Source organism: Argopecten irradians, chromosome 5 (genome assembly GCF_041381155.1).
Source record: "Argopecten irradians isolate NY chromosome 5, Ai_NY, whole genome shotgun sequence".
In the NCBI taxonomy this organism is placed as follows: Eukaryota; Metazoa; Mollusca; class Bivalvia; order Pectinida; family Pectinidae; genus Argopecten; species Argopecten irradians.
Window position 1 is genome coordinate 29,616,231 of NC_091138.1, and position 14,002 is coordinate 29,630,232.

General features: G+C 33.0%; 1 protein-coding gene across 1 annotated transcript; it reads left to right on the forward strand.

Annotated features, from left to right (window-relative positions):
* The first annotated feature begins 418 nt into the window (after positions 1 to 418).
* On the forward strand, positions 419 to 12,873 carry LOC138323475 (vesicle transport through interaction with t-SNAREs homolog 1A-like). Its single transcript, XM_069268118.1, has 8 exons — positions 419 to 571; positions 3,481 to 3,539; positions 3,975 to 4,085; positions 5,232 to 5,306; positions 6,169 to 6,253; positions 7,929 to 7,999; positions 8,445 to 8,506; positions 9,145 to 12,873. The coding sequence occupies exons 1-8, from the start codon at positions 463 to 465 to the stop codon at positions 9,239 to 9,241; spliced, it is 669 nt and encodes a 222-aa protein (XP_069124219.1). The 5' UTR covers positions 419 to 462; the 3' UTR covers positions 9,242 to 12,873.
* Positions 12,874 to 14,002: the final 1,129 nt, after the last annotated feature.

Consider the following 14,002-nt stretch of genomic DNA (forward strand, 5'->3'; position numbering starts at 1 on the left):
ATACGTTTCTGATTGGAAAAGGGACGTCATTTTCATGTACACTGTCTTTTTTCTCATATTTCCCAGCATTATTTGTTCGTTACACGATGATGATTTGGTTGATTTCGTAAAGAATTAACATTCACAAACGAATTTCCAACTTTGTCCGAATCATTTCCCCCCGATTCGTTGAATTTATTGATGTACACTCAAAACAATCCATTTCGTATGTATATTTTGGCTAATATGAGCAAGTTCGTGAAAAAATATTACTTATTGACGTTTCTTAAATGTATTATTGTGGTACATTTTCTCATAGAAAAAAGAAATATGAGACAGAAAAGGACGGATGCAGTGGATTTATGCAATATACATATATTCACGTTCATCGCACCTTGATGGTGGCCGGAAGAAAGGACGACCGGAAGTTCAGTTGTATTTAAATCGGAACCTCTCGGCAGTTTTCCATACACGCCATAGCACATGAAAAATGACAGAATGGCGTCTTTGATTGAATCGTATGAACAACAATATTCCAGTCTGACAGCAGATATTACACACAATATCAGTAAAATATCAAATACACATGGAGGTGAGTTAATATCGTGATGAATGATCGGGTTTCCTTGAATTAGTAGAACATAGGCCTATAATATAAGCTTAGACTACAGTACTGCATTACAGTACTGTTATGTTCTTCAGTCTATCACAGACCGGCAAAATACAGGCACACAGATCTGACTAAGTATACTACGTATAACGATGTTAGGTTGGTCAGTGTAGAGATGAGACATATATTAATGTAGTAAAAAGTATTGAAAAGCTGGATATCAGACAATTAGATTCATGGTTATATTCTTCTCTCAAGGAATCTAGAACTATCTTCCACATGTTTAGGCCTAACATTAGCTGCTGTAGCAGAAAAAATATCACCTACTGATTGACATTAGTCAGTCAGTCAGTCAGAAGGTGATATCTTTTCTGCTACAACAGTTGCTAGCCTAACATGTAAAGTACAGTACCATATAATTAAATACTTATCATTGAAAATAATCAGTTACAGTATAAATTAGTTTTCTGAAGTTGTGAAATTGTAAAATTAGGGTTGTAACTTAGTTTAAAGATACATGTAAAAAGAATAATCTTTTACTTTGAAAAGAGATTACAATGCTTTTGATTATATAATGTGTAGGCCTAACAAGAGAGGAGAAAATGTAGCGAACAGACCAGGATTTTAACCTGTGCACGAACCCTCAGAGCACAAGCAGAGTGCTCTTCCGACTGAGCTACCTGCACAGTCACTGATGATCGACCCAGTCCCGCTACAAATGAGCATCACCTTTATCTAAGATTTCTTCATGAATTTAACATATACATGTAAATCTAATATGATCAATTATTTTGTCGATTTGAATGAGGGTCTTTATGATTTGATTGGGCATTTCATGTATATGTATTTCATATACTAAAGGTACTGTTAATTATTACTTCAACTTTAAAAAAGAAAAGAAAAAGAAAAAAGACTTATTAATTATTACTTCGTATATATAATAGTTGTGTATTACATTAGTGTATACACTGTAATTTCACTTTGCAATTGGTTATATACCCATTATTATGTACACATACAATATGCCCTTTGATTATTTAACTTGTGATCATGGAATATACATGTATGTTGTCATAGTCCCCCAAACCCATCCCATCAGCATATTGGACATAGCTATATGATGATTACAGTCAGGTGCTACATGTCGCTCAACTCACAACACCTGGCTCAGTGAGATCCCTCAACTAACGACCACACAGTTGGTCTGTTAATTTGAACAGTCCCTGCCTGACCTATCTAGCTTTTATTTCTCCAGAAACAGATAAAAAATACTGATGTTAATAAGGATATTTAATTCTATAAACAAATAAAAATAAATTTTAAAAAATTGGCTCTCATATCTGATATATTTTTTGGCTTCACAACTGCAAGTTTTGGAGAATGAGAGGCATGACCCAGTCTACTACAGTACAATAAATAATCTTGACAAAAGAAGTGATTGTCTCTTTTGCGGATTTGGCAAAGTTAGCTATCCAGAGATAAAAACTTAACGTATTTTCCTGAAAGACTTATATAATTAAGCAGGTCCTGGTTTTTGAACCCTGTAAAGGTAATATGTTGAATTTTGCAGTAGAAAGTATCTGATAAATTATTTTTTTAGATTCACTAATTGGACTGGTGTTTTAAAGCTTTTTTACCTTTTTTTCCCGAGAAGCAAAAGTACACCCTCAAGCTGACTCATGTTCAAACTGTTTGATGAGGTGTCTGAACCCTGGTAAGCAGTTTTTATACACTCTTCTTTTCAAGTTTTGTTCAAGTTTCAAATTCTATCCTTTTAAATAAAGATCTTCTGATAGTCTTCAAGTATTGGAAAATATTATACATGTTATAATGAAATGTCAAAAAAGAACAGAAGTAAATTGTGATTTAAGTCACTTAATAAATTGGTTAAGGTGGATAATATTCTCACTACTGGAAGAGGACTATCTTGAGAAGGGATTAGAAACCTATGTCGTTAGACCAATATTATACATTGTCTGAACTAACATAGTTGAGAGGTAAAATTGTGTACTCCATGTGTTTGTTCACCTACTAAGCCGGGCAAATATTGATCCCATAGAACTGACTGTACATAACAAATCATATAAATTGTATTCATGTGTTCTTATAAAAGTATTCAAGTAGTCAAGAATTGCAATTTAGAAAATAGACTGAACTATTTTTACAGTTGGAACAAATGGAATTTTGAAAGATAGCCATTAAGAGATAGAAAATAACATTTACTTGTGACCTCATATTTGGCCTGTATCACTGTCGTACAGTTTTTAAAATGAGCCTTTAACACCTGATGACACCTTAGCCTGGGGAAATTAGATTAGCCACACCTGAAAGGTCAGTGCTAAGTTGTGTAAATGGATTAAAGGGGAATGAATGGGTTACACCAAAGGAAGTTAACCCCCTTCAACTTGGCAAGTTTTTTAGTGTATTCCAAAAGTGATGTTTAAAATAACATTTTTTTATACAATGTATAAACGTTAATTTTTTTAGTTTCTAAAATTACCATTGTTGCTACTAATCATCAGATAAAAAATACTGATGTTAATAAGGATATTTAATTCTATAAACAAATAAAATAAATTTTAAAAAATTGGCTCTCATATCTGATATATTTTTTGGCTTCACAACTGCAAGTTTTGGAGAATGAGAGGCATGACCCAGTCTACTACAGTACAATAAATAATCTTGACAGTAAAGTGATTGTCTCTTTTGCAGATTTGGCAAAGTTAGCTATCCTAGAGAAAACTTAATTACCTGAAAGACTTATATAATTAAGAGGTCCTGGGTTTGAACCCTGAAATATGTTGAATTTTGCAGTAGAAGGTATGCTGATAAATATTTTTTAGATTCAATAATTGGACTGGTGTTTCAAAGCTTTTTTACCTTTTTTTCAGCCGAGAAGCAAAAGTACATCCGTCAGGTTGACAAACTGTTTGATGAGGTGTCTGAACTGGTAAGCAGTTTTTATACACTCCATCTTTTCAAGTTCTGTGTTCAAGTTCAAATTTATCCTTTTAAATAAAGATTATCTGATAGTCTTCAAGTATTGGAAAATATTATACATGTTATAATGAAATGTCAAAAGAGAACAGAATGTAATTTGTGATCTTAAGTCACTTAATTAGTGAATGTGGTTAAGGTGGATCAATATTCTACCACTATCTTTGAGAAGAGGATTAGAAACTTCTATGTGGTTAGACCAGTTAGCATGTACTGAACATAGGTTGGTGGTTTTACTCTTGGTACTCCAGTTTTCCTACACCTACTAAGCCGGGCAAATCCATTGATTCCGGTTAATCAAATAAATTGAACATTGTATCTATATAAAGTATTTAGTATCTATTGTAAATTGATGACATTTAGAAAATAGTACTGAACTATTTTTCAGTTGGAACAAATGGAATTGGAGGTGAAAGATTTGCCATCAAGAGACAAACAGAAATACCAGACTCGTGTGAAAAGTTATAAAACTGAGCTTGGGAAGCTACAGACAGACACAGTGAGTATACCTCCATAAATATCTATATTGCGAAGTCTATGCTGTGAATCCATCAAAATAATGTTTATAGTTTTTAAATTCCGTTTGTCTTTGTTCCATCTTTCTGTCTGTAGGAAAAAGTCCCTTGGATTTTGACAGTTGTAGTTTGTTACTTGTACTTGAAAGGAAATCTTCATTCATCAATGGAATTCCTTTTGTTCCTATAGTTGTGTAATTACATGTTGGACTGAGCAGGAAACAAGATGGCCTAAAGAAGGCAGTTTGACTTTTAAAGAAGTTTGTTGCCACTCTTCCTCAGAAATTACAGAAGGGATATTTCTCAAAACTTGTATGTATGCTTTGGTAATACTCTTGTATTAGGAATGGAGAAAATGTAGCTGCTAGCTAGCCAGGAGTTCGAACCCGGGACCTCTAAATATTGGCCGGATTCTTTACTGATTAAGCCAACGGGTCGCTGATGATCAGCACAGTCCATTACCGCTATACTCCTCCCTCCTTTTTCATTGTCTTTGGCCTCGAGGACATATCAGACCTTATACTACTAGTGGACAATCCCACTACAATCTGATATTGTTATGGTTTCTAGATTGGCATATGCTATTATTAAACCAATCAAAACAAGACCATATTTGATGGCAATTTGTTCAACACCATGATGAAAATGCACAAAAATGTGAAACTGGAAGTTAAGGTTTCAATATAAAATTGATTTGCTTTGTGTTAATCAAATAAATTGACATTATCTGTCTCTTACTGTAATTTCTTGGTAAGTTCTAAAAAGATCTTTTTCAATTTTATGTTCTCTTTGTTTTAACCATCTTGAAGAATGATATTAGTTGATCACTGCAATCATTGACTTTGTATGCACTTCTTCCATTTTATCAAATGGTCAAGAGAAGTTGGGGATTGAAGGAAAAAACAAAGAGATATATCTGTATTTCATTTCATTGATGTATACCGTATACTATAATCATTCTACAATCATGCATGCCAAAGTTTTATAGTGGTATATACATATATTATAATTATGTAAATATGTCGCTGTACTGACATTTTAGTGCCTTTTCTGTCAAAATTTAAAGCTGATGAGGTAAAAATGTGAGAATCAGATGAATTTGACAAACTGTGATTACATTTCATTTCCAGAGGCGAGCTAAACTTGGTATAGATAGCAGTCGAGATGAGCTTCTAGGAGATGACACACATGAGTCTGAAGATCAGGTAACTCACATATCTGTTACATTGTATATCTGGTTCAGTGATGTAAAATCTTGATGTATAAACCAGTAAGGAACAAAACATTTCAACATCTTAGTTAATAGAGCATTCGAAATCTGCTCAAATCATGCCATGGGGTAGGTGACCAATGCTTACTATCTAGTATCTAGATCAGCACACTCTTAAAAATAAAATTATATAGAGTCAATCTGAATAATATACATGTACTGATCCTTATTCTCAGGCCACATTTTGATGACATGTCAATTTGAGTAAAGATAAAATTGATTTTGATGAACAAATTGATTCAGATTTGTAGTAAATGTATATATTGAATTCATCATGATTAGTAGATTGATCTTGATCTAGATGGTTTTGAGAGGTTTCAGGACTCCCTCCCCCCCCCCAACCCTCCTCTCCTGATAATTTCCTTTAAAAGTCATACATTTTCCCCAATCTCCATCTTACCCATATTTTTGCACTTACGGAAACCCCACCTAGGAATTTGGAACCCCTCAAAAAGTACTCTGGATCTGTCACTGTGTAACCTTAATATTTTCACATCATGTCTTAAAAGAGTTATTTCCCTTTGTACATCAATTATAATCTGTGACACAATAATTTGAGATATAAATTGGTTTAAGTTACTGGGCCATATGTCGACCCAACCTTCATTAAATTTTATGTTTTTACGTTGGGGATAAAAATAAGACAAACATAACAGTACCTGGGATGCTTCTGTCTTTTATGTAGCTACATGTTGACTACTACACATAGTAATCACAATCAAATACTCATAAAACAATTTCATGTGCAATTTCTTTACCATATTGATTTTTTTCATTGTCTGTTGTTTTTTTTATAGAGAAAAAGACTTTTGGACAACACAGATTCCCTTGACCGTACCTCACGGCGGTTGGATCATGGATACAGAATTGCTTTGGAGACTGGTATGTTTGACATTCCATCAACAGTATATAATATTTAAATTTAGATTTTCAGAAAAAGAAAAGAATTTAATGCTGATATCCTGCAGCGATTGCATTTAGGTTGTCTGTCTCAGGTTGTCTGTCTGTCTGTCTGTCTGCAGATACAACTATCAACCCGACTATTCCTCTTTCAGGGATTTCAGCGAAACTTTGTGGATATAATCCACATATACAGTGTTGATGTCATTTCAAAATATCATATTAGATCAAAAGATTTAATTCTGGATCGGGCAGCAGGCAAAGCCTATATATGCCCTCTCAACACATCAATGTTGATGTACATATCAGAACAAGATACCTCCATCTTTTAAAGAGTTATACCACTCTGTTACAAAAGATGCTCCACCGCCGACAGAGCATAAACAATACTTATCATTTCAATAATAATTGGTGTTAAATTGTGTATATTTAAGGAATATATGTTTATTTTATTGAGGTTATGAGGGTATAATGATAATGGAGCACGTGTAAATTATGTAACCCCGGCGAAGCACAAATACACATATTTTTTTTCTCTCCCGTCATCGTCAACGAATTCGATTGAATAGCTGATTGGAATCGAGTCATTCATACGTTCACGCCAAAAGTGGGGTCATGATCCCACGTTGCTACGCCATCGACTATTCACGTAACAATAGAATCGCTGGGTGTGTTGTGCTAACATTATACACTGATAATGATAATACCAGAAAGCATGGTTATTGAGTCCATGTCAGTGCAAACTGCAAATATACATGTTTAATTACGGTAGCACTAAAAATAACATGAAATGGTTTATTTTGCTTTCGGTGGATGCGCAATCAGTACATCTTTCCTTATAGGACATAGTGCCAAAGAGTTTTTTCAGGATGCAATTAATTGTTTTTAATATTTTCATTTTGAAGTAAAATTAGAAGGTCAAACTTTTCAATGGTGGTAATGGTGAAAAGTAAGTAACTTTTGTAACTGAAGAAAAATACTAAATGGCCTACTCCAGCTTTTGATTGTGAAAAAAAATACAGTTTGTCAGCAGTGGAGCATCTTAAAACAACTATGATGAAAGTACTGGAAGGAATTCAACAAAATCTGGAAGTAATCCATGTACAGTATAAATGTGCATGATCTATATCAAAACAAGATACCTTCACCTTTTTCAGAGTTTTGCTCCTTGGTTGCAATAATAGAAGGTGAGGGTTTGGGGTGGGGACATCTACAATTTATGTATTTTAGTTTAACTCATTCACACTGTTTCATAATGGACTGTTCTATTCCTTGATTTAGGAGAGTCTAAAGATGTCTTCAGATTCAGGGGTGTGCTTTGATGGTTCAAATAAAAATCATTACTACCCGGTATATATTTAAATAAGTTAACTTGAGTTCTCAGATTATTTGGAGTTTTACTATTGGTCTACCAACTTTGACTCCATGTGTGACTGTTCATATAAACCTTTACATAGTGGATTACTGTTACTGCAATATTTGTTAATTTAGAATAGTATTCTTGAACCAGTTATCATTTGATCATTCATCCTAATATTCATTGTTCATTTGGTGTACATATCCTGAACAATGCAGTACATGTATTTAGATGTTAAACAATGTTACTAGGGTTAATTTGTCAAAAAAGCATAATGTATTATTTGTAATTTTGTTTCAGAGGAAATGGGTGCCCAAGTTTTACAGGACCTTAGTGGTCAAAGACAGACTATACAACGGTCAAGAAATAGGGTCAGCATGTCTTGTAATGTTATTGTAATTACATAAAAAGTGTGAGGTTTCAATAGAGATGTGTCTTTATTCATCTTGTCCCAGAGGTGATGTGATGAAAAGCTTATTTTCCTTGTAGTTTGGTTTTGGTTTCTTTGGTATTTAGACATATAAAATATTATGTGCACTCATACTTGTGTGTATGATTTGGCTTCAACTGACATTTTTATTCATCTTTCATAACAGTATCGTAAAGGGAATTAAGATTTGGCTTCAACTGACATTTTTATTCATCTTTCATAACAGTATCCTAAAGGGAATTATGTAAAGAGAGTAAACTGCAATTTACTAATCAAGAAGTCTTATGCCATATGTTAGTGTTCTTATGGAGACAGTTATCTGTTCAACACTATGAACTTAATGATCATGATAACTGATACTGTTATACCAATTTCTTTATTTCCAGCTGGAAGAAATGAATAGCAGTCTTGGAAAAAGTTCTCGAGTTTTATCTGGGATGATGAGACGGTAAGTTTAAATGGAGTGACATGATCAACCTCTTTAATTTACCAGGGTCATTTAGTACATGCCAGATATAGGAGGTTGGGTTAAGTCAGAAAATACCACTAACCTATTCTGCATTTGCATATTACAGAGTTATCTGCCCTTGTGGGTAGGTATCAATTGTGTTTGCGAGCGTAACGTCATACGTTTTTGAGAAAACAATGTAAATTGTGCTCACAAAATAATGACGTAACAATCGATACCTACCCGCAAGGGAGCTAACTCTGTGATATGCAAAGACGGAATAATCAATACCTGGCAACCGAGCTTTGAACAAAAGAACTACAATCAATGTAGTGAAAATACATGCATGTTGAAAGACCTCAAGTGCTCAGTTACATGGAGATACAGGCAGATTTAATCTAAACAAGTTACCCTGGTATACTTTTATTAACCAATTTTCTTTGCATTTATGCTCTCGGTTTTAAAACAATATATTTTATAAAAGTAAGGTATATTGCATATCATTTTGACTGCATAATTGTTAAATTAATTAAATAGCACTCAAAAGGAAGCTGATTTACAGTAGTTGTCATTACTCTTATGATATACAAGTATCTTATATGAATGTTCATGCTTCACCTGCTTTATTCTTATTTCAGTATTATACAGAACAGGCTGATGCTGGTGATTATTTGTGCAATATTACTGTTGGTGATAGGATTAGCAATATACTTTATCGTGAAGCGAAGCTCTTGATGCTGGTTGTCAGTTTTTTAGACTTGTTGAATCATAACAGTGGCAATACTGAGGGACTGTAGAGAAGAATTTGTCATCGGGCCATTTATCATTCAAGGAGACTCATGGGATTGATATTTTACTGTAAAAATGGCTGATGCTGTACAAATTACCACAGCAGGAAAAATTCTACAGATCAAGCAAATGGAAAGTGCTCTCCAACACTGCTGGATGAATTTGGGGTTTAACTTGTGCTTTAATGCTAAAGGAATATTTATCTCATATACAAATGTACATGATGTATATTTTACTATATTTTTACTGTAAATTATCCGAATCTGTCAACTTAGTTCTGTCATCATTGCTTGCATTGTCATTGTGATGACAATTTATTAATATTGGCCAATCAAAGTGATGATTTATATTCTTCTCGTTGAAATCCATCAATGTTCAGTTTAGATCCAATACCTGACTTCAATTTACCAGTAATGAAAATGGTTTTTGTATTTGATTTTCACATATTACAGAGTTGCCTCCCTTATGTGTAGGTATCCAATATTGTGAGGTCATTATTTTTGTTATCAAAATTCACACTGTTTTCTCTGAAAAGTTGAGCATGATGTGATGCTTTCAAACTCATGACGTCACAATCAATACCTACCTGCAAAGGTAGATAACTCTGTTATACAAAATACAGAATACTGTTAGTCCAACCTTCAGGTGAATTTGGTGGCATTATTTGATGGGACTGTATCAGCTCACAAACACCAGAAAATATATTATACTCAAATGATGTTACCCTTGGTACTCTACTTTCTTAAATCTTTCGCAATGACATGATGGTAGATGGTATATTACAAATGTGTGATGATGAAGAGTACATATTTCATTAATATAATAAAATATTTATATTTTTCATATGTGCAAAATGTAGTCTCACCTTATAACTATTTCTCCAGCAAATATCATTACTGCATAAAGCTTTACCATATAACTGAATTTTGATTACCCAGCAGTACATGGACTTTTTTCATTACATAAATTCAGCCTGGTGTTCAAAGTTGATATGCAGGTATTTTATTTAATTTGTACATGAGAAGTGATGGCATATTGAGTGACTAATTTGCTGTTCCACAGTAGTTTTAATTACCAGGAAAAGGTTACCAAGCTGACATATTGTTCATAAAGACTGATTTCATTTGTTTTTGCATGGAAATTATGAATTTCCTGGAAATGACATCAACCAATCAAATTGGAACTGTATCCTGTCAAGTTTGTGTTTAGTCATTCTTAACACATTAATTACAGATTGTTCCTTTGATTTGAGTAATTAGGTTATAAATACATGTTTAATTATGGACATATGCTGACTTGATCTCTCAATCTGTTGCTTGTATTGAAGGTGTCCCAATTCTTACTATGACATCATGGTAGAATTACCAGGTAGTGTATCTTTAATATTAGGGTTTTAATGGTAGGTATATTGTAATAGATTACCTGACTATAGTCATCACTGTAGGGTTATCTGATATAATAGAACTGTTTGAATTTGAATATCTGAAGGGGTTATCAGGGTTATATCTAGAGTTTGGTGTTTTGGAAATTGAATATCTGAAGAGGTTATCAGAGTAGGGTTATCAGAAAAGAGTTACAGTGTATTTCTAAAGTAGGATATTTTAGAATTTGAATATCTGAGGGGGGTTATGAGAGTAGGGTTATCAGATAAGAGTTATATCTAAAGTTTTTGAATTTGAATGTCTGAGGGGGTTATCAGAGTAGGGTTATTAGATTGGGGTTATATCTAGGGTAGGATGTTTTAGAATTTGAATATCTGAGGGGGTTATGAGAGTAGGGTTATTAGATTGGGTTATATCTAGGGTAGGATGTTTTAGAATTTGATTATCTGAGGGGATTATCACAGTAGAGTTATCAGATCTACTAGAAAAGGTTTGTCAGTATTTGAATATCTGAGGAGGGTTAGGGTTGCAGTCTCACGTTAGGTATAATCAGAATAGGGTTGTTCAATGTACCACTAGGAGTTATATGTTCAATTATGCTAACATTCCTGTATGATAAATTCATTGGGCTTTAAATAATGCTCTTTCAATTCCAAGAGTAATAACCCCTGAAATTGTGAGACGTATTTCAGGGTTAGAATGGATATTACAACAGTGAAAGTAACCCTTGGAGTTTTAAGGATGTGTAATATACCTTAAAGTATCAGCAAAACTGAAACAATTGCTTAGTCAATCAAAGCTGATGTAGTCATTTTGTCAAGCTGTTAGTCACTGCCTATCACTGACAAAAGGGTAGTATGTGTGATAAGTTATTTATAGCTAGACACCCATGGGTGAGATCCGAGTTGTTCATGAAATTGTTGTAATTTTGTTGTTACATGTTTTTAGTTTACTCTATGTAAACTTATTGTTGTTAACTAGCTTAAATGAGGGATATTGTAGGCCAAAATCATAGTTGATGGTTTGTGTTCATGTTGACAAAAGTGAAAACTTGTTGTGATAGGTTGATGTGTTTTAATATCCATAAACAGTTCTTAGATTTGGCTTGCAAGGAATTATTTCAAAGCCAAAGAAAAGATTTAGTTTCTTTAATTTCATTTATCATAATATTTACGTGATGATCTGAAGTAGTCATCTAAGCTAAAATAATATCTTCTAGTACATTGTATTGATAGCAGAGAACACTGATGGATAGACTCAGGTTATCTTCACTTTTTTTAAATTAACGAAAAATTGAAAATGGATCATTCAGTATTATAATACCAATCTATCAAATAAGTCTTAATGTGCAACTGTTATCATGTTGTTTGGAGAGTTCAAATTTAGTGAGACCAATCATGATTAATGAAAGTGAAAGAATTATCATGATTTTAATTCAAAACTTTGAGAGAAGAAAACTGTCCTTTAGATTAATTCCGAGATATTTGCCTTTATGGACACATTACCCTAAACAAGTTAGTTCAGGGTGAAAGATGTGTTGGTTTCAAATGAAAAATTGCTATCACTTGTGAGAGTTAGATATATTCTTGAGAAAATGGTACATGTGATGTTGCAACTGTGTAATAGTACTTAATCAAAACATGGAAAAAAACTCGAAGAAGTTTTTTCATTAAAAAACTTATTTTCAAAGTTTTAATTTAAAAGTAAGAAAATTTGAGTGTCTATAATTAAGAGAAATTTGTTTAAACAATTAAAATAGCTAGGTGTCTGCCACAGAATTGATTAAAAGAATTTTTTTATGTTTTTTTTTGTCAGCAATAGCCATTTAGGTTTTTATAAATACCACGATATATAAAATGAATTACCGGTAAAAAATGTTTGAACAAACACTTTTCTTGATATGAAAAAATATGTGTACAATACATGTGTTACAGTCATCTCTTTTGGGTAGTTTTTCACTGTTGTTGTGCCAGTGTTCTGTCATACTTTTTGCTGAGAAACAATGTATTATATACAAAGACAGAAAACGCTAGAAACTTTTCAAATCTTTAGAATGTTTGAAAGGTGACTATTTGTGACCCTTGATTGGGTATTTCAGTGGGGCTATGATTTTATCAAAGACAAAACACATCATTGTTTGATATAATGTTAAATGTCATTACTGTTATTTATGTACAATAAACTAATGTAAGTCTATTTTGCTTGAATTTTTTCTTTTTTAAGTCTATTAAAGAATGTGTATTTCTCAATTTGTTATAAATTCGATGTTATCAACCAAGGTAAACGGTTACAAGTCTTTTACATGTAACACTTTCTGAAGGGCAAAGAAACATTAAGATAGCATTCAAATTTTCCATTTAAACAATTTTTAAAGATGCTCCACCGCGGACAAATGGAATTTTTTTTCTATCAATAACAGGAGCAGACGAACGAGTAGTTTTCTTCAGTTACAAAAGTTACATACTTTACACTATTACTACCACCATTGAAAAGTTTGAGCTTTTAATTTTAATTCAAAATAAAAATATTTAAAAACTATGGCACTAAGTCCTATATGACATTAAGTACTGATTGTGCTAGCTGCAATATTGTAGCTCAAAAGACGTTTAGACAGAAAATGGTGTCGTCTTTAGAGCTACAATTGGTGCCTATTACTGCTAATGGAGCTAAGTAATGATTATGCAAACCATTATAAAACGTTTGTTTGCATTTTATCGTACTTGTTTGATATCGCTTACCTACTAGGCAATAAAACTGAACATCATTAAATATCAAATTCTCATCGAGGTATTTTTTTTTACATAATACATATGAAGATTTTTCTAATGGGAATTTATACGGCAAGTCCACAAATTGTGAATTTGACGTCTTGTTAGCAGTACGGTAGATAATAAGAATGGTAGTTATGTTTGTTTTGGACAAAAATACTATGAAAATGAATGTATACGCATAAAATAATTGGAAACCTACGAAAAAGTATAGAAAACTGTGCCCGAGTTATTTTCGGAGGCAGTGCTCCACTACGACACATAGGGACCAATTCGTACCCGGTCGAAAGGTATAGTAGGCCGGGTACGTATATTCGTTCTATGATTGTGCATTCACCAAAAGCTGAATAAAGGATCTTATATTTAATTTTGTGTGAATCAGATACATATACATGTACACGAATAAACATCAGTTATTGACAATGTTCAAATGATGTTTATGCTCTGTTGGCGAATAAACATCAGTTATTGACAATGTTCAAATGATGGGTATTGTTTATGCTCTGTCGGCGGTGGAGCATCTTTAAGCATTAAAACAAGCTGAAACTTGGCTTATA